The sequence below is a fragment of the Oenanthe melanoleuca genome, chromosome 1A, assembly GCF_029582105.1.
Source record: "Oenanthe melanoleuca isolate GR-GAL-2019-014 chromosome 1A, OMel1.0, whole genome shotgun sequence".
Lineage (NCBI taxonomy): Eukaryota > Metazoa > Chordata > Aves > Passeriformes > Muscicapidae > Oenanthe > Oenanthe melanoleuca.
This window is the reverse complement of record NC_079334.1, coordinates 18,456,206-18,483,882: the sequence shown is the minus strand read 5'-3', so window position 1 is coordinate 18,483,882 and position 27,677 is coordinate 18,456,206. Positions and strand designations below refer to the sequence as shown.

The 27,677-nt window shown below is 38.8% G+C and overlaps 3 protein-coding genes across 6 annotated transcripts; 2 read left to right on the top strand and 1 right to left on the bottom strand.

Moving 5' to 3' along the window:
* GLT8D2 (glycosyltransferase 8 domain containing 2) lies at window positions 1-13,758 on the top strand. Its single transcript, XM_056482462.1, has 10 exons — window positions 1-298; window positions 2,191-2,245; window positions 3,651-3,746; window positions 4,927-5,095; window positions 7,143-7,260; window positions 8,581-8,665; window positions 10,757-10,869; window positions 11,270-11,436; window positions 12,662-12,774; window positions 13,350-13,758. Exons 2-10 carry the CDS (start codon window positions 2,227-2,229, stop codon window positions 13,520-13,522), a joined length of 1,053 nt encoding a protein of 350 aa, XP_056338437.1. The 5' UTR covers window positions 1-298; window positions 2,191-2,226; the 3' UTR covers window positions 13,523-13,758.
* A 298-nt stretch (window positions 13,759-14,056) lies between these two features.
* TDG (thymine DNA glycosylase) lies at window positions 14,057-23,917 on the bottom strand. 3 transcript variants are annotated; one of them, XM_056482460.1, is made up of 10 exons: window positions 23,837-23,917; window positions 21,046-21,194; window positions 20,025-20,254; window positions 19,468-19,537; window positions 18,746-18,881; window positions 18,584-18,666; window positions 18,399-18,493; window positions 16,767-16,938; window positions 16,349-16,477; window positions 14,057-16,231 (listed from the first exon to the last, which is right to left on the bottom strand). In XM_056482460.1, the coding sequence occupies exons 2-10, from the start codon at window positions 21,137-21,139 to the stop codon at window positions 16,095-16,097; spliced, it is 1,146 nt and encodes a 381-aa protein (XP_056338435.1). In that variant the 5' UTR covers window positions 21,140-21,194; window positions 23,837-23,917; the 3' UTR covers window positions 14,057-16,094. The 3 variants fall into 3 exon arrangements, with proteins under 3 accessions (XP_056338435.1, XP_056338436.1, XP_056338434.1); XM_056482461.1 differs by lacking the exon at window positions 23,837-23,917 and adding an exon at window positions 23,592-23,682 and having other exon boundaries at window positions 14,057-16,234; XM_056482459.1 differs by lacking the exon at window positions 23,837-23,917 and adding an exon at window positions 23,592-23,682.
* Window positions 23,767-25,864, top strand: LOC130248587 (ubiquinol-cytochrome-c reductase complex assembly factor 6). Of its 2 annotated transcripts, none has more exons than XM_056482464.1 (2): window positions 23,767-24,072; window positions 25,679-25,864. In XM_056482464.1, exons 1-2 carry the CDS (start codon window positions 23,917-23,919, stop codon window positions 25,772-25,774), a joined length of 252 nt encoding a protein of 83 aa, XP_056338439.1. In that variant the 5' UTR covers window positions 23,767-23,916; the 3' UTR covers window positions 25,775-25,864. The 2 variants fall into 2 exon arrangements, with proteins under 2 accessions (XP_056338439.1, XP_056338438.1); XM_056482463.1 differs by having other exon boundaries at window positions 23,850-24,053.
* Window positions 25,865-27,677: the final 1,813 nt, after the last annotated feature.

Sequence of the window (27,677 nt, the reverse complement as noted above, 5' to 3'; positions counted from 1 at the left end):
TTTATGTGCTCTCATTCCTCCACTGCAGTGTCTGGACTCCGTGCTATTCCTCAGCAGCAGAGAAAGGAAAGAAAACCAGCACAACTCCAAAGTAAACTTTGAAGAGTTCGAAAAAGGAATTGAATCGTAAAACTGTTACTGTGCCCTGTAAGGCCCTCGTGTGGGTGACTTCAAAGGAGGATGGTGGTCAAGGACCCTTTGGCAAGAGTGCTTACAGCTGTGGGCTATCTAGGATCCGAGTAAATAGCTCCACAGCACTTCAGGAGAGAGGAGTCCCGAACACTGCTGCTTTGAAGAGGTAAAAAGACTAATTAAGCAGGAAATATCTGAGCAGTAATGTCACTGTTTTTGAGCTTTCCCTTCCACAGCCCCTCATTTTGTTGCAGGATTTGGCAGCTGAGTTAGGGACTGCCAGGTTCCAGGAAATAATGTCTACAGTCAGAAAAAAAATGAAGTAAATATTTGTAGGGGAAAAAATATACCTCTCTTTCTTTAAAAATCAGTAAGTAATCAATTGGTGTTTCAGAGGTTTAAGAATGCTGTATTTTTAGAACTCAGACTTATGTGAGAGTCTGTCTTTGGATTTTAAAGTTTAAAACATGGTTCAGTTTATGTGGATTTAATAATTTCTGGAGATAACATGAAGCTGTGACTGTGCAGCTTTCATCTTGCAGTGATCATCAGGACTGTTTGTGGCTATTGTTACAAATGCTAATTCAAAGATAGTGGGCAGCTCTGTGGGAATCAGGGGAAGAATGTGATCAGCTAAAGTGGGGTTAGAAAATAAGTTTAAGAGTGTAGCAGGTTCTGTTGTCTCTCTGTTTACCTAAATGAGTTAAGTTTGTCAATATAAAAGAAAGCAATACTTTGTGTAATGCATGAAAGGCTTTCTCAGCTGTGTTTTCTTCCCACAGATAAGCTTGATTTCCTCTGTGTAAATTAATGCCACATGAAGAGAATGGTCTGCTGGAATGTAGATAAGTAGTACAGATGTGGAAGAACTTCCAGAATGCTCCTTTCTCACTGCAATTTAGTCATGGCTGGCACTTAAATACATGTGAATATAAGTGGTTTGTAAACAAAACCACATCTTAGTTTTTATATGTATATGTATTTTTTTGTTGTCATCTAACTTGTTGGTCAGAGTAGAGACTAATTTAGGATGCTGCATGAACTTGAGCACTAACCAATGAGAGGTGGTCAGTTTTGTGACTCAGGTTTCAAGAATTCTTGTTCTGTCTGATTTGTCAAGGAGCTGGAACAAACTTCATTTTTATGTGTGCACATTTTATATCTTTGTCCTGTAATGTGTCCATGTCTGTATATGTGGAAGCAGGAAAAATTGTTTTCTGTTCTGTCCCTACATACTATAAAAGTTTGATCACACAGTTGGATTTTGTTCTCCCCCTCAACTTCTGGTGCTGTTTTTTACTGTTAGTGGTTGTTGTTTTGGTTGTGTGGTTTGTGTTTTCTTTCATAAACAGTAGTTTTGGGTCCAGAATTCAAACAAATGTTGTATTTCTCATAATCCTGTACTTTAGGGATTATGTTCTGTCTTCTCAGACGTAGCTACTCTCAGGCCTGGACTAGAGGCACAGTTTTAGGGAAAGCTATTGTCTTTTCTTCAGCAATCACAAAAAATGTGCATAAATACAAGCTACACTACACACACTAGAAGAATACAGCTGAAAGAAAATTACTTTGAAATTTTTTTGAGGGTCTAGAAGACACTGCCCTGCAATAAGATTCCCATATGTTTGGGAATACATACTCCAGCAAGACATTAGTATTTATTAAAGTTACTATGTTTGAGGTGAAATCAGAGATAAATATATTTCTAAATTGCTTTAGAGGGTGTTTTAATACTTCTTTGCACATTGTCTTAGAATGTACTAAAAATCACCTACTGACGTAGATGATCAGATGGGATTTATGAAAATGTTTTTCACAACCTATTAGTTGCTTAAATTATTAATAATAATATTTATAACCCATAATATTAGTTATTTGTTAAAAAACAGAGAGGTATTTCCAGAGATTAATTGCAGTTTAGCTTTTACCAGTTCAACAGTAAAATGTGATAATCCAAAACCTAGACCTTTATATAACTAACTAGAATTCACTTTCGGCATTAATGATATTTCTCTCTCTTTTTTTTTCCTTTTAATTTTTTTTGTTTGTTTATTTTAGTTTACTACAGATCACAGCTCTCATCCAACAGGACACATGGCTCTTTTGAAGAAAAGTAAGAGAGATTAAAAGCATTTGAAGGATGTGTTTTTTAAAAGAGGACAGAAATGTCAAATCAAATTTCTCATGCAACTGTTGTCATAGTTGCATACAAATTCATAGTTCTAGTATTACTAAATTATGCTTAAGTTTAAGTATGCAAATAAGTCTTTTCCTGTTAACTGTGTCAGATAAGTACCACCATAATTCACATTACTTAATGCTTTACTGCATGAGGCTGGAGATTGTGAAATTTCCCACAAATACTGCAAGTAGCTGCTTTTTTTCTTGTATATTATGCCCAGAGCACTGAAGATGAATTTTACAAGCTCTGTACATTAATGCTGTTCATACTCAATATTGAGGTGTGGCCCCAAGAATTTTGGGGTTCTCATCAGCTGTAAGGGTCAGTGACTGTAAATGGACTTTTGTCTTTACTTATGTGCCCAAAATTTCTCAAAATCAATGGGCTTTTTCCTCAACTGGTTCAAATTAGTGCAGGTTTGATTTACCAGTTTCAATCAAGTCTCATGCCCAGTTGTGGCCAGATGGCCATTTTGATTAAATTAGATCAAAACTCAGTTCCCTTTGCTCTTTTAAACACCTTAAATATATTTTATGATGATGCAAAAGTAACAAAGTCGTCTGAAACAAAGAACACCCATCATCAAAGTAACTGTTGATTAAGGCAATGTGTTCCTTCCCTTCTCTGCTTGGTGAACTGTCCCAACACCTGCACATGCTTGGTTTTGAGTGACTTAAACTTGTACAAGACAGTCTTCTATGAAATATAAATTAGAATTTACAGTCAGGTCTTTGCCTTGCTTTAATTTTACTGTTTTAAATTACCCTGTTGAAATAAGTATTTTCAAATATTTTGAAACATTTCTGGTTTCACTAGCATGGTGGGTTTGTTCTCCTAGAATTTTTAGTGTTTTGCTCAAATACACCTTCAAGATCTGAATATTGAAATAGATTTAAAAAAATTCTCCTATGCCAGAATTTTTATCAGGGAAAAATGACAGAATGGAGGGGTTACATTAAAATAATCCATTGAGTGTAAACAGACAACAGACTAGCCAGGAAAGAAATGTTCCAAGCTCCTGGCAAAATTCAGAAACATTTAAATTTTCTAGGATGGATAACCCATATATATTGGGCATCTTATGATTTAGGGAGCAAATTAACCATGCAAATCAGATAGTTGGGAGTTACTTTAATAAGGGAGAGTTACTGTTGTGTTTCTAATGTAAAATTTTTAGCTTGCTCAAATAACATGAGAAAAACACAGCAGATAAAGGTTATCAAATTCTTCTATCGTCTGTACTGGTTGCAGATTGGATTTTTTTTTTTTTTCTTAATCAGATATGTGGGAATTAGCTGTTACACTGGCTGTTAACACATTCTTCCTCTTGTTTCAGTTAACCGGATCTTACTGTTACTTCTTGTCTTAACCGTGTGCGCTATTCTGTATAACAAAGTTCACCAAGTGCCCTTGGCATTAAGAAATGAAACAGGTAAGTGACTTGCACTTCAGTTTCATTTATGTTCCTGTTTTATATTGCTTATGTCTTTACTTGGACAGCACTTGTCACCTTACTGAATCTTGTTTGTCCTGCAGTAATGAGCTACTCACACTGCTGCATATAGTCTGGGATGAAAAACATTCTGCTTCTGAATTATTTGAATAAAATTATAGGAGATTGATAGTGATGACTAAGAGTCGTAATTCTGATTAAGCTTTTATCCAGATGTCACTGATGTATATAGATGCTGGAGTGTATCCTTACTTGAGCTGAACAGATTGGAGTTGTCAAGTGGTAATAAACTTTGATCACAATCTGCCTCCTTGGTTGTTGGTTCTTGACCTGATTGTTTATTTCAGATAGACCATCAAATCTTCATATTTACAGCAGAAGTTTCAGCTGGAATTTTTATAGTGACAGAAACCTGCTAGGGTTAATAAGGTTGGACTAGTATTAAATGTTTATATAAATAGCTTACTCACTGTTCCCAAGGTAAATAAACTCTATCTTGATAGAAATAATTTCTTTTCAGTATATCTATGTTGGGATTCATATGACTGTAATTGTTATGTTTTAACCAGTGTAATTATATCTGTATAAGTTCCGTAAGTTAATCACTGCTAATCAGGGATAAAAATATTTAGTAAGAATGTGACCTGATTCAGTATTGTTTGGGTTTTTTCCCTTTTATCATTAGCAACTTCCTGATGGTACAAAATTTTGCACTCTTCCTTTCAAGCTAGCTTGCCAAAGAAGTGGAACCCATGCAATTGTACTGTTTCTTTGACTTACCTCCTTCCTTTGATAATTTTGGAACCTATTGTTCAGTTTGTACTAAATATAACCAAGAAGAAGAAATCTCAAAGGTATTCAAACCTCCCTAAATTTCATATGAATAAGCAGCTACATGGACAGGCTGAATTGTGCCCCTGCTGAGTAGAAGATGCCAAGAGCTCTCTTATTTATTCTATTTGGAGTCATCCAACAGTCTAGCCAACCTGCAAATGGTTCTGGATTAGCAGCAGCTCAAGCTATGTGCCTTGCCAGAGGGAGATGTGTGTAGATGTGATAAGGAAAAATGGAGTGGTGGTAAAATGATTCCACTGCTTATGGTAGTGCTTACTCATTTTTGTGACCCAGATCTGGTGTAAAATGGGTTTGTTTCTTGTAGTGGATTTGGAGAGCCCTGAGGAAATGGAAGAAGAAATCCCAGTGGTGATCTGTGCTGCTGCAGGCAGGATGGGTGCAGCTGTAGCAGCGATCAGCAGCATCTACAGCAACACAGAGGCCAATGTTTTGTTCTACATCGTTGGGCTGAAGACAACCATCCCACATATTCGGTACACACCAGCCTTGCTTTGTTTTGGGCTGTAGTTAGAGCCATGTTGTTGTTCCCCCTAGCACAGGCATAACCAGTTTTGGACTTCAGAAGACTTTTCAGGGAAATGTAGTGATATTGGTAGAAGCACCCAGGATTCTGTATGAGATGGAAATTGTCCTCCACAAGGCACTGACTAGTGCAGAGGGGTGTGAAATATCCAGGCTATGCCATACCTGTTCTTCTCAGCTTTTTGCAGATAGGCTGCAGAAGAGTCTGTAGTAAGGTAAGGGTACACTGCCTACTTGTCACCATCCCACTTTGTGCCACTGCACTTACCTCTCCTCTGGTGCTGGGTCTTCAGCTTCACAGTAAAAAAACACTTGCTGATTACAGCTAATTTCAGTCAAGACAAGGTATTAAAGTTAGAAAAAGAGACCCAAAACTTATTGTCATGACTTTTCTTTCTTTCCATTTCACTTCATTCCTTGATTTCTCATTTCCTTTCATGAAACGAGAATTCTTAATTTCATGGCAGAAATGAAATCTCAGCATTTCAATGAATATCCCTCTCATTAAATTTCAGTTCATTTCCAGCACTTCATTTCATCCAATTTAATTGTTTTCACTTAATTTCAAAATTTTCTTTCTCTGAATTTCACTGCATTATATTTTCCTTTCTTTTCTGTCCTTTTTGCTTTAATCCTTAATTTCTCATTTTATTTCCTTTCATGAAACGAAATGAAATCTCAAGATTCCAATTAATATAATTTCTTGAAGATTCATCTAATTTCAATGCACTTTGATGCCTTGAGAGGCTACCTAGAACAGAGGCTAGACAGTGTTAAAGGAATAAAATAGGTATTTATTAAAAAGGCCTTCAAAGTTACACCTTGGGGACAGAGTCTGGCTGTGGCTACACCCAAAATGGATGTAGCCCGTGACAACAGGTCACAAGTTTTCACACTTTTATAAGTTTTGGTCCATTTACATATTGGGGTTAATTGTCCAATACAGCTCCAGGTTGAGTGTCTCATCCTCCCAGACTGCTCTCCTCAATCCACTGTTGTTTACAGTTTTTGGGCCTGAAGCTGCAGCGATTCCATTGGTTCTCAGGCTGGAAAAGGATTATTTTATCTAACTAAACTGTGAAGAGAACTTGCTAATACTCAAGTTCAGAGTTATATACTAATGCAGTACAGAATCTGGAAAATATGGAAGTTAAAATTTAAGGCATCAGCTTCAATTCATCCCATTCTCTTTCATTTGTTTCACTTCATTACATTTTTTTCTTTTCATTTCATTTAATTATGTTTCATGTCCCTTCTTTTCATTTCACTTCATTCCTTGATTTCTCATTTAATTTCCTTCCATGAAATGAGAGTTCTTCATTTCATGAAAGGAAGTTATATCCTGATATTTCAATGAATGTAATTTCATGAAGTTTCAGTTCATTATGTTTCAGTGTTCAAATTTGCAAACATTGGCTTGAAGAGGACCAAGTTATGAATGCAAACTAAAACATTTCTTAGCAGTTCTCACCTCTGACTACTTCACTTATGTTGCCTTTGTACCTGCAATTTGTGTCAGGAGAGAAAATAAACAGTGGTGATAAGAAATCTGACAAAAATATGAAAAGAAAATTAATTTGGTCTAAAGAAAACATAATTAGGAGGTGATGTAGAAGTAATCTGGAAGAACATAGAGCTGTGAAAAGGAGAAAGCTACCCTCAGCTTTAAAAGAACTGTAGATAAGAAATAATCATCTTTAATTATAGTAAGAAAACTTAGAAGAATATAATTTATTGGAAGTAATGGTGAAAGATGAGTCGTTTGGGCTACATATGGAAGTTTTGGGAGTGGTGTGGGGTGTTTGTTTTGTTGGGGTTTTGAGGGGGATTTTTTGTATTTTATTTTAAGAACAGTGCAATAGCTGCAGACATAAATGATTCTGTCTTGAGATCTAGTGAGCTTTCAAGGTTTCTTATTCTCCTAAGTGTCTGTGAATTTCATACTGGAAGTACTTGCCACACACTTGATATTTCTTTTGTCACTTCTTTCCATCACAGAAAATGGATTGAAAATTCTAAACTGAAAGAAATAAAATTTAAGATTGTGGAATTCAATCCTATGGTACTTAAAGGAAAAATCAGACAAGATGCATCACGTCCTGAGCTACTGCAGCCTGTGAGTCGATGAATGCCACATAACAAATTATTGAGGTTTTCGATACTTAATATGGGCTTTAAATGTCTTAGATCTGTTCATTTCTTCCAATGCATGAGCCAATGACAATGAGATGAAATTAGTCAGAGTGACAGAATAAATAAGAGATGTTGCACACTTCTCATGCAATGAGTACTACTTATCTAGAATTCCTTGCTGAAAGGTCTTGTGGATATAAAAATGTGCAGGCGTTCAGCTAGGATCTAAGTTCATATTTAGATCATATCTAGGTCTAGGTCAGAAAATCCCTTGAGCTCAAAATAGCTGGAAGCTAGGAGAATACATGGAGCAACTGTTCTGGATGCTTGATCTATTTTTATTTTTCACTGAGCATCTGGTTAGGACCCCTCTGAAGGCAGAGGCTGAGTAAAATGATCTGAATTCTTACAGTTGTTCTTACATTCTCAGTCCCCCTTCCCTGTGCTCTGTTCTTCATTGCTGTTGTACAAGTTGTAATCCCATGTCTGTATCACCAGTCAAATCATTTCTTTAGAGTGGATTGATGATACTATTTCATTTTGTAGTGTTTGGTGTGATGTATGCTATAAAAATGCACTAGGAAGAGCATTGGCAGCAGGTCCAGAAAGGTGCTCCTTCTTCTCTGCTCTGCACTGGTAAGGCTGTGTCTGAAGTGCTGTGTCTGGTTCTGAACCCACCAGTACAAGAAAGATATGGCCTTACTGGGGCAAGTCCAACATCAGCTGCAAAGATGATTAAGAGGCTGAAGCATCTTTTCTATGAGAGGCTGAAAGAGTTGAGGCTGTTTCAATCTGGAGAAGATTTGGGAGGATTTTATCAATGTGTATAAATACTTGAGGGGAGGGACAACAGACAATTGGTACAAATAACATGAAATTCCCTCTGGGCTAAAAAAAGGCTTTTTAAACCATGAGTTTAAAAGTCTCAGGTTGCCCAGAGAGTCTGTCTCCATCTGCAGACATATTCAGAAGCCAACTGGGCATGTTCCCTGTCAGCCTGCTTGAGTGGACTCTACTGCAGATGGGGGTTGAACAAGATGATCTCAAAAGGCCCCTTCCAGCCTGAGGAAGCAACAATTTTAGGCTGCATGGTTAGATCCATGGTGGATAAATAATAACAGCAATAAAAGTAATAATACTGGCTTTGAGATAGTAGTAAAGCTGTGGGGGAGGAGGCAAATGGCCACTGATTAGTGCTCAATAAAGAGAGAAAGTCCAACTGACTTAATAAAGACAGAAGCCTGTGATTATTGCATTAAACAGCTTTACCATTTATTCTTTACCTTTTCTTTCTCTTTAATAGCTGAACTTCGTTCGATTTTATCTTCCTTTGCTTATCCAGAAACATGAGAAAGTAATATATTTGGATGATGATGTCATTGTTCAAGGTAAGCTCTTGTATATAAAGCAGTTTCTAACAGAATTAAAATCAAAGTTATTGCAGCTTTTACAACCACTTGGAAATATGAGATATAATAGAAACTGAGGCAGCTGCTAGGAGTGTTGAATTTAGGGGACCTGCAAAAAATCTGTTTGTTTAAATGAAAGTTTGAGCAAGAACTTACCTGCATATATTTTGAATAATTGTGATCAAAATTGTATGTGGGTTTCATTTAATTGGTTCTGGTCAATTGCTGAAAGATACCATAGATTTCACTCAGATGCTGCAATGTTTATTAAGTGTGTGACATGCATTTCCTGCTAGTATTTAAATTCTCATAAATGCTACCAATTCCTTATCCAGAACTGCTGTTCTTGAGAGCAAGAGGAATTCACTCAAATAAGAGGATGGAAGCTCCAAACACTCAAAATACGGTTTTGAGCATCTTTAGCTCAGAATATAGAGCAATTGGCAGAGAATCACAAAGATTTCAGAGTTCCTAGTAAAGTGGAAGCAATTAAAAGACATTCAAATCCTGAAAAAATCTTTTTTTCTTATCATCAAAGTAATCTCTTTTGAAGACCAATTATTTTTTAAAGATTAATTTCTTGCGACATTTTTCTATTCTGTTTCCCAGCTGTTGGGATTTTTTTCTCTGTAGAGCTGTTGTCTCCATATTTGTTTTATTACATTTTCTTGTTGTTTTAAAGTACTTTTCAACCAGAGTGTTGTGCTTTAACTCCAATGGGCATCTAAGCAAAATTTCCTTTGGAAAGGACTGAGTATAACTATGATAAACTGAATTAGTTTTTGTTGTAAGAACATTAAGAATTTACACGTGACAAAAACATAATTCTCCACTGCTTTTCTGCACCTTTTTATAGTTTTTTCTCTTCAGAGGCAGATTCCAGAGCAACTGCACTTAAAGGGGTCTCTATTTAGCTGTCTTTTATAAAGCAGCAATCTGTTCTGCCTGTCTCATTTTAATTTGCCATAGACTACCTATCACAGTTCTCCATCATGGGTGTTTCCAGCAGCAATCTCTGCTTTTTGGTTTTGTTGTTCTGTCTGTCATCAATGGTCAGCAACAATATTTAACACTTTGAAAGGTTCCAGGTCTTCATTTAGACTCCAGTTTCAGGAGCAGCTCAAGCTGAGCCCACTACTCCCCTGTCACCCCCCCTGCACCTTTGTTCACCAGCACTGGGCTCTCTCTTGCCCTGGGGGTGTCAGCTGATGGTGACTGTGGAGCTGCAGGATAAAGGTGCAGTTTCACATTACTCCTCATCGTAGGTGCTGCTGACTGAGTGGCCTCTCCTGTCCCCAGGCAGCTCCTCTTATGTGTGTAACCTACAGTCGTGCTGCTGCAGAAGCAGCTGATTCAGCTGTTTGACCTGGCAGAAGACCAGTGCTACAAAAAGTAAAAGAGATGAAAGCAGAAGTAAAACTGGGAACTGTAAAGGGTTGGGATGCAGGCTCACTCAATTGCTGTGGCAGTGCTGTGCTTCCTACCTGCCCTGAAACTATTCTGGCACATCTTGGGTACCTGACAGTCAGTTGATGAGTGAGGTCCGAGGCATTACAATGTTTCCCTCACCAAGAATGAGCTGAGTGAATCATGAAGCCAGCAGGGATGGTCAAGTGACACGCACAATTCAATCAGCCATTGCTGAGAATCTAGGTATCTTCCTTGGAGGTATATGCACACCATAACACCAGGCAAAACCTCATCTATGCAAGACATTGAACTGGCACTTTTGTGGGACTTGAAGAGGCTCAGAAAAATTGCCTGTGCCCCCCCTCTCTAAAGACAAGCTCTAGGAATGCACAAGTTCGTAACCACGCTTATTAACAGTCCTATTGGCTTCTGCTGTAGCTGATTTTGGGCAACCAGAACAGGAATGTATTGAATACCAATGATAATGTCTAAAGACAGACCTTAGGCATCCAGGTGCAAATTTGAAAATGGTCCCATACTACAAAATTCTATAGGGGCTATCCTTAAAAACTTGTGTGTTTGTAAGTAAGATATGAGACCTGTCAGCTCTGTAGCAGTGCAGTGGGTGTTTTCTGATGCTTGTGACCTTTCTGTAATCAGGTGACATCCAAGAACTCTACGATACTAAGTTAGCTCCTGGACATGCAGCAGCTTTTTCAAATGATTGTGATCTGCCTTCTACCCATGAAATGGTTAGAAGTGTAGGGATGCAGGTAAGATGCCATTCTGGAATTCTAAAAATGGATGTATTTGCCCAGAAGTGTAAGATGATTTAATGTTTTTTCCTCAAAGTGCAAGTTTTATGTATATAGGTATAGATAACTTTGTAATAATTGTACTGGAAATTAAGGACTTTTTGTAGTGGTACAATTGTGATGCTTCATTATTTAGTGTGGGCTACCAAAAGCAAACATAGCAAGGGAAAAGCCTTATTAAACTTCCATTGGAAGTATCCTGCCTTACAGCCTTGTCATATGGAATTTGCAACAGGTAAGCACCATCTAGAAACTCATCTTGGGAGAGATATTTAGTCTCCTCAGTGAGAGTGAGGTGCATTTACATGTATCTTTATAGGGATTCATAGGAGATGAACATACTTTTTTTATTTCTTAGAACACATACATGGGATTCCTGGACTACAGAAAGCAAGCCATTAGAGATCTTGGCATCAGCCCCAGCACCTGCTCCTTTAATCCTGGAGTAATTGTTGCTAACATGACTGAATGGAAACATCAGCGGATTACAAAGCAGTTGGAAAAGTGGATGCAAAGAAATGTAGAGTATGTGTAGAAATCTAGCAGCTTACTTTTAATTCTTGGTTTACAGTTTAGCTTTCTGTTTAAAAGCTCTTAGAGGTTTTTTTTTTTTTTTTTTTTTTTTTTTTTTTTTTTTTTTAACTCCAAGCAGTCCTCCTTTTGAGATCTTGTCAAGTAAAGTAACTCATTTCCATCTGTTTAAATCTGACCAGTTCTGTACCAGGAAATGGCCACTTGGAATTTTAGTCTTGTGTTCAATCACAAACCACACGTAATCCTGAGGGACATTGAGAACATATGGTTCTCATTTTGGGTGACCAGCTTAGCTTGGGATGAAGCCACTGAGTGATCTTCCCTTCCTGAGGCTAGCTTAAAGAAGGAGGAATATTTCCGTTTTTGCCTGAGGACTCTCCTATTGTAGCATCAGCCAAGCTGTAATTGGATACCATATTTTTGAAAATACCAATAGAAAACACTTCTTTTTCTCTAGTAGATGAAATTCTGCATGATATCTTTTTGTTACTGACCACAAATAAATTGTTACACAGTGAAACAATCATCATTTTTAAAATTAGTTCCCTGTTAACCTGTATTTGAAAACTTGGTGTTTATTTTCTTTCTCTGCAAAGGATTAATTTTAAATTGGTAAGTTAAAACTGACATTGAATAATTTGTGCTATTGTGCTGTGTCCATTACTCGTTAGTTTCCACCTCCCAATGCCTTCTCTTACCATGGTTAGGCTTGATCTAGCTCTGGATTTATCACAAAATTCATAGGAAACTGATACTCTTTAGATACAAATTTATACTAACTAGGCTTTGACAAAATCCAGCTGGAGGTTAATTTAAAGGTCTAAAAGCTAGGGGAGGGAGAAAGGGCAAGAAAGGGGGGATTAAAACATGGGAAAATGTACATTTTTCTTAAGAAACTAGGCTAAATAATGGTTGATTGCTTTATGTTACAGCTTTTTTTTTCCTACAGCTAACTGTCAGTCTTGAGAACTATAGTCTGTGTGTAGAAAAAACTGGTTTAATGTTGAGTCTGACTCCCATTTTATTTGGTAGTAACAATTCACTCCATGGGAATTGGAGTGCAAGTATAATAAATTAGCAGCTCAAGGAAAGAATATGCTGAAAACTGATCTGTTCAAAATTATTTTAATTTTGCCAGATACTTATTTTTAATTTATCTTTTGTACTAAAAATTCCTCAAGATTTTGAACATATTCTTTTATTTTTCCTTTTGCAGGGAAAACCTCTATAGCAGCACTCTTGGGGGAGGTGTGGCAACCTCTCCAATGCTAATTGTATTTCATGGAAAATACTCCTCTATTAATCCTATGTGGCACATAAGGCATCTTGGTAAGTTTAATTTCTTACTGTTTGCAAGTTGGAACTAAGGTGAGTTTGTGAGATTCCAGTGCAAGACTTTATGTGACTTTACCTCATGTGCCACTTACATGGAAAGAATATATGAAATATCTGAGTAAGTGAGAGACTGAAAAAAAAAAATCAGTCTTTTTCTAGGTGCAGTGGAAGAAAAGGGGAGGCCTGGCAGTGTTTGTTGTCAACATTCTGGAGGATATAGTTACCTTTCACCTGGGAATGGTGCATTCTCCTAGGAAAAACATAATGGCTTAGCTGCTATGGTAAAATGAATAGATTTTACTTTGTTTTTAACCCCAGCTATGCCTAGATATTAAGTGTTGAAAGAGAACTTTGAGAGAGGAAGCTTGCTGAGATTTTTTTGCTGATGCAACATAAGAGGCATCAAACTGAAAAAAGCCACTCTATCATGCATCTAGTTGTAAATTAACATGAAAGCATACTAATCACACTTCTGAAAAAAAAGTCACCTGAATTTAACTCGCTCTACAGTGTCTTCAATTATCAAAACCTGCATTTTTTAAATTTTGTTTTTAAATCTACCCATGCAGGTTGGAGTCCTGATGCCCGTTACTCAGAGCAATTTCTTCAAGAAGCTAAATTACTTCACTGGAATGGGAGATACAAACCTTGGGATTACCCCAGTGTCCACACTGATCTCTGGGAAAACTGGTTTATTCCTGACCCTTCAGGGAAGTTCAAATTAACTCGTCCTGATAGCTGATACTGAAATACTGCAAAATGTAGTGTATGGGATGCATTTAATAGTTTGAGATGCAACATGTATGATTAATGGATTTTAGAAATGAAATATCTGTTAAAAACAGGAATAAATAACCATCAGTTCTGTGTGCTCATGGCAGGAGAGAGACTGAGTACACAGTTCAGATTATCCTGAGGAAACAAGTTTACTTAATAATGAAGTATTTTAATTAAACACAGAGGTGAAATTCAGCACTAGACAGTGTGCTTTAATTTAAGGTCTTTCTAAGTAAGATTCCCACGTCTTCTGGTAGAAAAATGTACACAGCAGATAGCTGCAGTGTTATGTACAAGAAGTGTCTAGTTATCTAGCCCACATTAAACAGCCTGAATTGAAAACCTGTGCACATGTTACTGAGTTCTGTTGTGTGGCACCTCTGTTTTATATTTTGTATATATATTGTATATTTTTGTAATATATATTGTAATTTTTTGTGTATAACACATCCTGTAGTGCACATAGCAAGATGCAAAAGCACATTCCAATACACTGCAGTACAATTCCTGATTTTATTGTGAAACATTAATAGATTTAAGACAGATTAAGAACTTCTGTATCAGTGTAACAAAAAGAGCACCAGTTTTGAGGGAGGACACAGAATTGCAGTATTTAGTGGAATGGATATTGTACACTCAGCTGTATTTTATACCCAGATACCCAAGTGGGTGATTCCATTAAGGAAGAGACCTTTCCCTTCCAATCAAATAAGATAGCCTTTCAGGAGTTACATCCTACTCTGCTACATACCCAGCAGTGCTAATTTCATGCTTCTAATTTTGTTGAAAATAAAACTGAATTGTAACAAATCCCTGATGCAAGATACTTTGAGCACCTGCAGGAAAACATCCATGTAAACAGCAATACATGATACAGTACACTTTAAATAAACAGACAAGACAAGTCCTATACCTTTCTGACAATATGTGGAACAGCTTTATGCTGCAGCTAATAAACACAATCAGAATCATAATGCACACTCACTTAAGACTCTCAGAAATAAGCCACATGATTTGGGAAGAAACTGTAAACATCATGCCTGCCTCACAACAGGGTGACAGTGTGTGATCTGTGTAAGAGGTGTTACAGCAGGATTAGAACCTACACGAACCAGTTACACACAATTGACAACTGTCACTAGCTGTGAAGAGAGGAAAAATCACACTGGTACAGGAATTTCTGACCAGCATGGAGTGCGGAGATACTGTTTGTGTCTGTTTTCAAGTATGTGAAGCACCAATTGTCATAAGATCATCAAAACTTCAGTGTTTTGATCAGCTTATTGCTTTCACTTCATCTTTTCCTCACATTATAAAAGAGGGAAAGATGAGAGTTAGGCACCAGGATGGAATCTCTTTTTTTTCTCAGTCACTAATATTGGCCAAAAATGTGTATCGTTTAGGCAAGTTCCTCAGAAGAGAGTTACAGTTTCCACAGACAGCTTCTTCTTCATGGAACAGCTGTCCCTGTATTCAACTCAGTGTTTTTAACTTTTAAGCAGAATAAAGGGAACACCTTCTAAGGTCCTACAGATTGAAGAGTACTTAATGTTAAAAACTGCAAATCTATTTCACCCTGTGCTAATTGTACATTATATAAATAACATAGCTGTACATAATTTTAAACAGAATGCAGTCTTTCAATTCTCTGTCATGTTCAAAGGGGTTATCTCCAGCAAAAGGTCAGGTGAAGGGACTAACTTCATGGAAAAAATGGAGTTCAAATGCCAAGAATTCAAGACCTACCACTGCTGTTTGTTTCTGATTTTTTTTTAAAAGGAATTCCAGTTCCTTACATTGGAATTTATGGGGGAAAGAGATGGAGTGGTAGGGAAACCTTATCCTAAGACAGCTCAGTTAGAATATTTAGCCCCTGCCCTGTGTGACATAAATTTTCCTCCCCGGTGTTGTGACTTGAGATTATGTCTTCAGTCCCTTCATCCTGAATATGGTCCACTCATTGAACAGACAGAGCTCTCTCGTCCCACCCAGAAGACAGCACTCACAGCTGCAGAATACAACTTTCTACACTTTTTAAGACAGTAAAAGGCAGGCTTAAAAAGCACAATTTCCTAAACTCTGTATGATTAAAAACACTGCTTCACATAAGGTGAGGCTACACTTTCCATTTTCCCCTCTGGATATAAAATTATTATGAGATATCCAAATATTGAGGCATCAGTAAAAAGTATACTGCTGCTGCTCCTACCATGTTACCATTTATGGAATAAAATTAACGCCCCAAAGAAATCTTCACAAATGAGAAAGCAATTTGTCAAAAACTGCAAGAAATGGTATACATTAAATATAAAACTCATATACAAAAAAAGGCTAACTTTTTTTTAAAAAGTTTGGACAGTTCCTTAAAATTATCTAGTTCATCAATTTCAGCCTACCACACACTTACTTTGGACTATAATAAAATAACTAGGGGAGGTAAAATACTATTCAGATGCTTCAGTTGGAGAACTGAGGTACCAGTCTTGATGACTGCATTAAAACTGCAGCATGTGTGCATAGTTGAGAAGGGACAGCTCCTACACACTGCTTCCCTCCTCCTCCCGTGTCATGCCAGCATTGAACTCTGGAATCTGGTCTGCAAAGGACTGTGTCATCCACTGTCCGTTAGGAACTTCACCGAAGGACGACCCCTCGCAGTACTGTGGATTGCTTCCTGCTGAACAAACAAAAATCACAAAAAACAAAACAAACAAAAATTGTTTTTGCAGTTGACACTACAGACTATTTGTTCCCAGCAATGGCTGCAGACTGAATGCCCCAAGCTCTTTACCAGTTCCATTTGAAGGCAAGCTGCACTGGTCAGTGTCATACGGTGCACGGTCACAGTAAGCTCCTCCATACGCTGCTTCATAGCCTGGGTCATACTTTTCCTCTTTGACAGCCATCTTTTTAGCATCCTCTGCAGAAACAGAACATCTCAAGCATTAATATTTAGAATAAAAATTATCAAAGAGCACTTTTATCAGAAAACATTTGAAAAATGGTCACAAATTCTACAAGATAATCCCTGCTCTCCTTAGATCATTTAGGCTGTATTAAAGAGAATTGAATCTGTAATTCTATACCACACAGTTTAGAGAATCATATCTCTCCCCCTCCCAATAAATTATTTCTTTCTGCTTGGGAAACTGCTAGTACTGCACACTACATTACATTTTAATGAAGTGCTAACAAAATAACAACAATACCTTGTGCAAGTTGCAAGTCAAACGTGTACTGCACCTCCTGGACCTCCGTGTTGGGTGCGATGCCTTTCAGTTGATCCCTTAAGTCTTTCAGCTTAATGTAATAATGAACTTTATCTTGGGCTCGAGGAAACTGAGCACATCTTGCACTGGACGATGGCATAACATAGCAGAGCTTGAGACAAAGAGCAAGAAAAACAGCATTACTGATCCTCGAGCTATGAGTTAATACTTAGTGCCTTTGGAACAACAGTTAAGCTCACTGTTTTAACAGTTTTTACAAACTTCATTAATGTCACAGGTGGTTGTGGAAGGAGCTAAAATGAGTTTTCATTTTTCTTGGTCAGCCATTTGTCTTGCCCTGAAGACAAGGGCTGATTATCAGCAGCTAAGTGAGCACAATTTTCACCAGTTATATATGTGCTGCAAGAGAAGCAGTACCCATGCATGTTACAAGAGAGCAGAGCACACTCCAAAACTCCCTGAACAAGATGAGCTCTGAGCCAGGTCATAGAGGAGTACGTGACAGCATGCAAAGAGCCCAAAGCAGTGAGGGAGGCAGCACAGGTTAATTAGCTTGGCTTCTTGGCCAAGTGCATCTGCATGACGTACGCCAGGCTGTGAAATTGTTAGTGTGGCTGGAGCCAGCCAATAGCCCTAACTAAAGAAATCAGATTATTTCAGGAAAAACAAACTGTATTCAATACTTCTATTACCATGCAGTCTTTATGAACAAGTACCAGTAAAGGGGATTATTTATCTTTCTTACAAATACATCTACTGCAGAAGTCCTTAAGAGCTACTTAAGGAGCAAGCACTTTATCCAATGATTCTTCAGGCTCTAATGGCAACACTTCCACCTTTAGAGAAAGGCAGCTGAAACTTGCAGCACTAGTAATTGAGGATAGAAAAACAATCCAAACTTTTGAACTGACAAGGTAATGAAGCTTTAGAACAAGCTACCTTGGCAAGCAGCGCAATTGCCTTTGCTTTAACCTGTTTATAAGAACACAGTAAACAAACCAATTTCTAATGAAACATACCTAGTCTCTTGAGATATTTTTCAGCAATAGAGGTCTATGACTAATACACTCCTCATCAAATTGCTTGTTTTATCTTAAGCATCCAATTTAACTTCAAACTGCAGATCAGCTTAAGGAGACCCGGTCTGACAGAAGCGCTAAGGTGTGCTCAGATCCAATGCTGAAGGGTCATGTGCAGTGGCACAAGGATGGACTTGCTATTCTTTCTCCCCCGCTGTGGCACTGAATGGTCATGGTGAGCATCAAAATCCAGGAATAAAAATACCCAGGAATTGGACACAGGGGATCAGAAGAAAATTACCATAAAAGCAGGCATGTGTTCTATTTCAGGTAGTCCTCAGAGAATGCACCAGCCTACTAACCATAATATACCATTTCTCAAATGAAGTCTGAAAGTCTGAAGAAGCTGTGTTAAAAATGTGTTCAAAAACTGCACTACTGCCCTTTGTCTGTCTAAGTAAAAACCTTTCACACCCCTTGTACATCAGTCAAACTGGTGTTATCCAAAGTGTGTGCAAGGCCTGAGATTTCATTAGTTTTTAAATAATCAAAATGGAGTGCCCTTGTTTTGCTTCTTAGTATCAATACTTACAGTTTCTGTATCTGGCACTTTGTGTGGCTGCAGCCCAAATTCCAAGTTCTTAACTTTAACTCCAAAAACTTCTTTACTAAAAATTTCATAAATACCTAAAATAAAAATACAGGGTAAGTGGAAACAAACAAACAAAAAAAAGCTACTGACAGAAAAAAAATTCATTTAAAAGTAAAAGTTCTCACATTTTCCATTAAAAGCTGCTATACGAGGTTTATACTTTTGTAGCTTCTGCATCAGAATTCGCCCTCCTTCCCGAAACTCTTTGCTAAAAGACAAAGTACTCAAAATTATAATCACAACTATTAATTCATTAACAAGCCTGATATTTCCCTTTGTCATCTTGCCTGGAGAGGTCTTTGCTTCCAGGTGTTGTCCTTTCAACCATGTTTGTAAATCCAATTCCGTATTTATGTGGCAAGGTGTGGTCATCCATGTGGTTCAGCTGCTCATTACTTAGACCAGACATGAACAGACACTTCCCTGTGAAGTAGGAAGACAGATATGCATTTGCTTTTTTCCAAGGAAAAGAAAACAGAACCAAAAAATTCCACTGACTATTGGAGTACTAGAATGCTAAAGGAAGAATATATTTTAACAAAGTATCAGTTAATTAGGGAAAACTACTGCCCTATCCAGAAAGGTTTAAAATAGCCAATATTACTTTAACTATTCCAGGAGGACAAAAAGGTCCCAGTGAACAGGAATTCCTCATCATGATTCTGCAAACCAGTCTTTTATTCTAAAAGCTCAGTACAGAGCTTTAGATTTTGTGATTCACATAAGCAGTGATCAATACAGATTTGGGGAGAAAGAATGTGGCAAAATACAATGTGTCAGCTCTCTTTAACAATCTTGCCATTGCTTCTCCTGGCACTGGGCCTCTCTGACAGAACCTGCTGTCTTGAACTCTTATTTAGCATATAAAAATCCCGCTCTGAAGAAAGAAACAACCCCAAAAAACCAAAACCCAGCAGAAAAACAAAAAACAAACTAGTTTAATTAAAATGCCACAATTTCTTACAAAGTTCTGCAAATGCTAAAAGAAGAAAGGAAAACAAAAACATACAAAAATGGTTTCCAGGTCCTGGGTAATGATGTCCTTTGTAAGCTGCCATCAGGCCAGGGTTTATGCCAATCTACAAAGATATAAGTCCATTTTAGCAATCACAACATGGCTTGCTAGTCAAGAATTTAATCAAGTTACCATAAGGATGCTTATTCAATTCTCCCTGAGTTACTGTTAATAAACAAAAACATATTAATGGTACCTTCCACCATTATTTCAAAAAACCTGACAATTTTGCAGCAGTGTCTTGTTTTAGATGTGCAAGGTCAAAAGAGCAGCTCAGAGGGTGAAGAGCTTCCAGGAAATAAAGCACTGAGTTATGTGCTGTCATGAATCTGTACTAAATGTGAGCCTCAGATTTCTCAGAAATTAGGACTAAGTTACTGTGGCTTTAACAGAAAATGCAAAGCAGCTCTACACACAGGAAACAGTTTATGTACTTTATCTTGCAAGATCTTGCCATACAAGCAATACAGATGAGTAAGCAGAAAGAGTGTAAATCAAAATAAGTAAATACAAGACTTTTCTACCTAATCTTGTAACTCTGAGTTACTCACTATCACAATGTCCAGATCAAAGGTCAAAATATCAGGCAAAGTCTTGGTCAGAAGTTCAGCTTCAGATACACCATTAAAACGATCCACTTTTCTTTTGACTTTAAAAGTGTCTGTGATCTTTTCTTGTTTGCCTTTTGACTTGGCTGGTTTTTCTTTTTTAGCAGCAGGCTTTTTGGGTTGCTTTGGCTCAGTTGCTTTGGCTTTTCTTTTCCTTCCCCCTTTTTTAATTTCTGAAATACATAACAAATATTATTTTTGTACATTTCCAATGTTGCAGCGTGGATATTCAAATAGACTCAGCTAAATGTATGGACATAGAGAAAAATCAAAGAGGTAAATTTACCTCCAAAATTCATTAATTTAAACAACACACATGAAGCTTCCTCATCTTCTGGCTCTTAAAAGTTTAGAGAATCAGGCAGCACAGGCACTGGCCATGACATGACTGCCCAGAGACTGCTCTCTCTCTATGTTCACTAATAATGTTGAGGTGTAGAACAGTGTCACTTTCCAACAATTTGTGTTTGTTTAAACAAGCCACACTAAACTAAACAATTTTTAGTAACCAATTCCCTACCTGTGATTACTACAACAAACTAAGGAACCATTCAAACAAAAATATTGAAAATAAACAGTATTATACTGTACTTCTCTTGCAGAAAGTTAAAAACCAGGTATTTTGAAGCCAGAATTGAAAAAAAAAAAACTTTCTCTAACACAATATTAAAACCCATTACTTCATCTAAAATGATGCATTTATCTATTGAAAAAAAATCTGCTTTTCTTGGAGCAAGATAATTGTGTGGTACTGAACAATGTGCATACATTCACAGGAGTTTACTTCCTGTCTTTTTAATTGTCTGTTAGAACATGGTTCTTGAAGAATGCAATTAATCAATACTTCTGCAGTGAGCATCAAGAAAAGGAAATCAATAGGTCCAAGGAAGCAGTTTAAGAGCAATACTTTTTTCCCAATCAATCACTCTCACTTCAGCTCACTAGCACAGCCCTGTCAAGCTACCTTTTGGAGGCTCCTGAGCAATGTTTGGCTCTGGAATGCCCTCTAGAGTCGGCTGCTCAGTCATCATTTCCATGTTGGGCACTGCACTCATCATCTGATGGAAGGGGAACGAGTAAAATGCTTGAGCTTGCTGAAGATATGCGTAGTATCTTAGAGAGAGAGAAAGAGAGAAATAATTTATCAACAATTTAGAAACTTATTGATGTACCAAACAGAAAAGTTTGACGCAAAATCAAACTTTATCAAGGCTGGCATGTACTGCACTTACATTCTCTTATGACTCTGTTAACAAGGCACTAAATTATCCACACCACTAAAGCAGTCTGGCTGCTTAGCTGGTATCAGTTAACCCCCACATTAACAGCACAGTTCTCTTGTGATTGCTATGACGTGGAATTAACACAGCACTTCTAAGGGAAGAGTAGAGCTTCTCTTTTTTTTTTTTTTTTTTTGTTTTTTTTTTTGGTTTGTTTGTTTGTTTTTTTGTAAAAACACTGCAGAACACATTTCCAAAGCAAACCGTCTATCAAACAGACCAACAATTTACAATGCATGTTGAGCTAAAGCTCTCTGGACTTCCACAAGTTTCCCAAATTTTAGATCTTTTTTATATGGCGTCAGTTGCTTGATCTGGTAAGATACAGAATGGATGAATCATTCAGGGCTATAAAGCACTAAGAACACACACAGCATTTGTTACTATGCAGATTATTAAACAGCTTTAGCAAATTGTGTGGCAGATGTTGTCCCACTATCACACACTGGATCCCAACACAAGGATTGCACTTATTCTATCTTATTGTTCACACACAGACAGATCCTTCCACTCTCCTTCTATGCATAAAGACATTTTTCCATAGTCAGTGCTCTCCCTCCACACATTTATTAGTCATGTGCAGCCCTCACACCCATTTCTGCTTTATTTTGTCACTCCCTTCTACCTACGCAGCTTTTTTGTCCATAGCTTCTACTACCTTACAAATACATAGAAAGGACTTGGTAAGCAGTAGATTTTCAGGAAATAATTTTATTATCTCAGAGCTATAATTAAAAACACCAAATAATTTTTAGATATAGAGATATTTGTCCAAGAAAGCCAATGGCATCCTGTATTAGCAATAGTGTGGCCAGCAGGACCAGGGCAGGGAAATGACCTCATGTTGTGCCAAGGGAGGTTTAGATTGGGTATTAGGACAAATTTCTTCATGGAAAGGGTTCTTAACTATTGGAATAGGTTGCCCAGGGAACTGCCTGAGTCACCACTCTAGAGAGATTTAGAAGATGCTGTAGATGTGTAAATTTATGGATAGCGTTTAGTGGTGGGCTTGGCAGCGCTGGGTTAATGGTTGGATTCAATGATCTTAGAGGTCTTATCCAACCTAAATGATTCTGATTTTAGATTTCTTAAAAGAAGGGAACATTCCCTACTCCACATTGGGTTTTTAAGAAACCCACTGTAAATCAGTCTTATGCAAGAAGAACCCACAGTCTTGTGATCAAGCCACTAATTTTAACACAAATATCTATCCTGAAACAAGGAGAATAAATATGAACATAGGTCTGTCAGATTCCCAGGGAAGTTGCCTAACAAAGCTATAGGAGATTTTCTGAGCACAGGAAATACCTTAAACCCTCTGTTGGAAGTGGTCCATTTGATATAAAATACTTGTGCAGTTAATGAACCAAACAAAGCTAATTTTCAGATTTATATTGAGAAACATATGAGAAACTGAGACATGCCGAATCCAATTCATAATGTAAAAAAGCTTAATCACACAGACCAGAATAGCATGAGTAAGAAAAATGTGAAAGCATCTAACATAAGACCAGATATCTTTTTGTAATATAGACCTTCTTATTTTACACATATATAAAGTCTCCTTCTAGTAAAGGGAATAAAATTCCTTTTGAACAGAGAAAAAATTTGCACCTTACCACAAATAAGTCCTCTAACCACTTGCTAAAGAGTGAAGTTTTACCCCTACCTCTAAGTTTCCCATATATTTTAGGCCAGATTTCTTTCGTGGGTTCAGAAATACTTTTTCTTTTTTTTTTTTTTCTTTTGGTTATTGGTGTATATATATTATAGAACATTTAAATAAGTACATTCAGTATCACGAGTAGGTAGTGATTTATTCCTCTCCCCTCCCTTCGGTACACGATTTTTTCCTCCCCCAACGCCCCCATTCCGTTCATGCTAAAAACAAAGACAAAAAAAAAAAAAAAAAAAAAAAAAAAAAAAAAAGTAAAAGAAAAAGAAAAAGAAAAAGATGTTCACTGGAACAAAACCAGGTATCAAGTAATTTTCAAATCCCTCTCGGGACAGAGAGACGATCGCGCCCTGCGCTGCCCAAGGCCGCCCGCTCCCCCCGCCGCGGGCCGGGAGCCGCAGGAGAGCCCCGGGAGCGCTTCCCTCCCTCTTTGTGCCCAGGGGAAGGGAGGGAGGGAGGGAGGCGATCGCTCCGCCGGCCGCGGGGTGCGGGAGGGGGACGACGGGCGATGCCCACCGCGAGGCCCGGCCCTGCCGCCGGTGCCGGTGCCGGTACCTGCCCAGCTCCGGGCCCTCCATGCCCTCGGGCGCCGCCGGGGCCGTCGCTGTCGCTGTCGCTGTCGCTTCGCTTGTCGCCGCCGGCCGCCCCCGCGCCCCCACCGCCCCACCGGCGCCCCGCTCACGTGACCGCGCCGGCCAATGGGGGCGCAGGGCGGGGCCGCGCCCGCTCGGCGGGGGGCGTGAGGGGCGTGAGGGGGCGGCCGGGCCGGGCCGGGCTGCGGGCGCCGTGTCGCGACTCACCTCGCCTGGCGCGATGCTCCCCGCTGAGGGCAGGCCTCCGCACCCTCTTCGCCGTTCCCTTCCCCCGCCCGGCGGCGGGGATGACGCACGTCCGGCGCGGTCCGTGCGCAGGGCCCGCCCCCGCAGCCATGCCCGCCGGCGTGCCCTGGCCCATGTACTTGCGGGCGCTGGCGGCCAGCATGCTGGCCATGTTCGCGGGGGCCGAGGTCGTGCACAGGTACTACAGGCCTGACCTTGTAAGTGCTCGGAGGGTCCCGGTCGCTGGTAGCGTGTGTGCGGGATGGAGGGTCTGAGCAGGGGCGGTGCCTCGGAAAGGTCTCTGGCCTGGCGGGGACAGAGATCAGCCTCTACTGAGGCTTTGGCCAGGCCGCCAGGACTTCGCTGTGTCGGGTTCTGGGCTCCTCAGTACGAGAAAGACAAGGAACTACTGGGGTGGGTCCAGTGGAGGGTCACGAAGATGATGCAGGGTCTGCAGCGTCTCTCGGGAGAGATGACTGAGAGGGGACTTCATTAATGCTTATAAATACCTCAGACGTAGGTGCCAAGAGGATGGTGCCAGAGTCTTTTCAGTGGTGCCCAGCGACAGGATGAGGAGCAAAGGCCATAAACTAAACCACAAGAAGTTTCACCTCAACGGGAAGAAGCACTTCTTTCCATTGAGGGTAGCAGAGCACTGGAACAGGCTGCCCAGGGAGGAAGTCTGCTTCTCTTGACACATTCCCAACCCACCTGGACGCATTCCTGTGTGATCTGCTCTAGGTGACCCTGTTAGCAGGGGATTGGACTGGGTGATCTCCAGAGGTCCCTTCAACTCTGACAATTCTGTGATTCTGTGACTTTTCTGGGGAGTTGCCTCCACTCTGGACATAGTACCATGTGTCGAGAAGGGGTCTCTGCTGTGGGAAGCTGGGTTTTGAAAGGAGCATGCAGAAGTGGTGAGAAGTGACTGTACTAGATTTAGTTTCCTCGAGTAACGGAAATGAAGGTGACCAAAAGTTGACATTAGAAGTTACGACAGCCAAGGCTGTCAAAATTACAGTTGCAGAACTAAACTAATTGAGACCATCCACTAGGGATAATAATGGTTTAGCCTCTTGGAGGCCTGACTCGGAAGCTTTCTCTCATCCTCCTGCTCATGTATACTTCTTGGGTTTTTTAATTCTCTGGACAACTTTCAAATGGGAAATAAGTTTTAAAAAATTACTGTGCTTGAGCTGTCAGCTCAAAATTTAAGTAATGAGGCTTTAGTGATTGATAGATGCATTAGAATCTACGTGTTTTAGTAGTCTCTACTGTAGCCTTCATTGCAGGCAAATAGACACATTTATTCAGAGTGATCAGATGATCTATATCTCTTAAGTAGCATCAATTTTCAGGAGCTGCAGTTCTTGAAATGTCACATTATCTTGTACCTTTTAAAAATTTTGTCTCCAGTTTCAGTGCTTAATTTCTGAATCAAAGCAGCAGAAGCAGTGAAACATTTTCTTCTATTACCAAGAGTGTGTGTGGAAACTTCAACTGTGCTAGAATATTTCTACTAAACTCACTTTAATGGCAAGAACAAGCTTTGCCCTTTAAAACAAACTGTCCTTTCTTCCTTTTATCTCATTTTTTGTTGTTTTTTTTTTTTCTTCAAATTGTATTTTGCTACTTTGAAATAAGTCCAATTACAAAAAGCTAATAGTTCTTAAGAAGTTTTGCATGTAGGAATTATATTCTGCTCAGAAAAGAGAGTGGTAAAACCAGTTTAGCTGTCATGCTCTTCCAGAAGGAACTCATACTGTGTTGGGATTTTAGTTTTTCCTCTGTCACAACACTGATGTCTTTCTCTGTTTTTAATAGAGCGTACCTGAAATACCTCCTAAGCCTGGAGAACTGAGAACAGAACTGTTGGGTCTAAAAGAAAGATCAAGCGAAGTTCAGACTTCACAACAGTGACCAGAGTTTATTTTCCATTGAGAAAACTAGAACTGATAAAATATTTATCCAACTGTTTAAGTTGCAGAAATACATATGTGAAATATTGTGCTCCTGTAATGTGTTTTTGCTTTTCTTTAAGCAGAATGGCAGGCAGCATTAAAAATGAACATACAGTGAATGCTGTTGGTAAAAGTCCCATCAGTTGTGTGCCAAAATGCTTGTGAGTTCCTAAATCTGGATTGCATTTTAAGTATCCTTCAGACTAAAGTGTCAAACCACGACACAGATTTATCACTGACAGGTAATCTGCTTTGGCCCACTAAGGCTGGAATCTTACAGCTTGGTCATCTCGGTTACAGTGGGGAAATACACACAAATTACACTAAAATCAGATTTGTTTGTGCTCCATTTGGGCATCTTCATCTGTCTATGGCTGCTTTTGATGGCTGTAAATATTCAAAATCTGAAATAACAAGTGCGGGTTTACCTTTCAGTCTGGAAATGGAATCACCACAACGCTCTCGCACCAGGAACTTGGAACATGCAGAGTCACCATCCTGCAAAGGGGCTCAACAACCCAGTTTTGAATGGTACAATATAGAGCTTGGGAAGGCTGGGATTGCTTTCCCTTGAGAAGGATGCCAGAACAAGGCACAGGCTTCATCCTCAGTTGTTAATTTTAGCTCAAAAAACCACAGTCTGACACATTACCTAGTAATGAAACAAAAAGCTCCCTAATTCCTACTACCAAAGTACTTGGAAATGTTGTAAGAGCAGAGGGATCCAGAAATTATCACAGAAAGTGCTACATTTACATCCATTCTGGTTATGAAGCTATTATTTTATTTATGCCTGCATAAGCTGGAGTGGTTTCCCTAGGAAAAAAGGTTTATAGTTCTCATGCATGTGAATGTGCTCTCACCAAGTTTCACAGCTGTTGATGGGATGAGCTCCTCTCCTGCCCATATGTGAACTTTTTATGTAACCAGATCACATCCCCTCTCTCAGGCACCTTTATCAATGACAGCAGGCATTGAGAGAGAGGCTCTGGTAAAACACAGATGTTAAACCCAAACAAAATCTATCAATGCAAACATCTTAGTAGATCTACTTCTAGTGTAAAGAGTTTTTCCTCTACTGCACCTGAACAAAGCTGAGATTGGTAACATTCCACTTTAACAGAATATAAAGTTTATTAAAAACAGGACAGTTCAGCAGTCTTTTGTTTCTGTTCTAACTGGGGCAGGAACAGCAGTTTTTTGATGACCCATTAATAAATCAGCATTCACCAGCCCTTGCACCATTTCCTACACTTTGTCGGATTATCACCTTTTATGTTGATTTCTGACATGAAAAATGCATTTCTCTTTATTTTCTAAAGGTTTTTCATATCTAAAGGCTGCAGAGGGAAGTTTCTACTAATTAGGCTTATATTTCTAAGTGTATTCTGCTGCTACTGAAAATTGAGCAACAGGGAGCTCAGCCTTTTCTAGCACTGAGGGAAATGTCCTTATTAGTGCCTGTCTAGGAAGAGCAAAACTGACAATGCACAAAGTTTTAACAGCAGAGGTGACAGATCCAGAATCAGCATAACTGCAGCACTGAAAGAAACAGTGCTGACTGGGAGACACTTCCACTAGTGACAGCATCTTGCTTCAGAGCTGACAAATAAAGAGGTAAACTTACAAGTGCATTTTGTGCTTATTAATAGCAAACACTTGTCACTGCACGGTGTAGGGAAAGCAGCTGGACCAGTAATGTTGCACATGATACTCTCAGCTGAAGTATGTGAAGAAGCACAAAGCATAACTCTCAAGTATGCTCTTTATTATTTCTGAAATTCAGTTTTGTCACCCTCAAACCAATGAGAACTTCAGCTATACAACAGAACAAAGTTTGCTTATATCTTCAGGTAATTTAC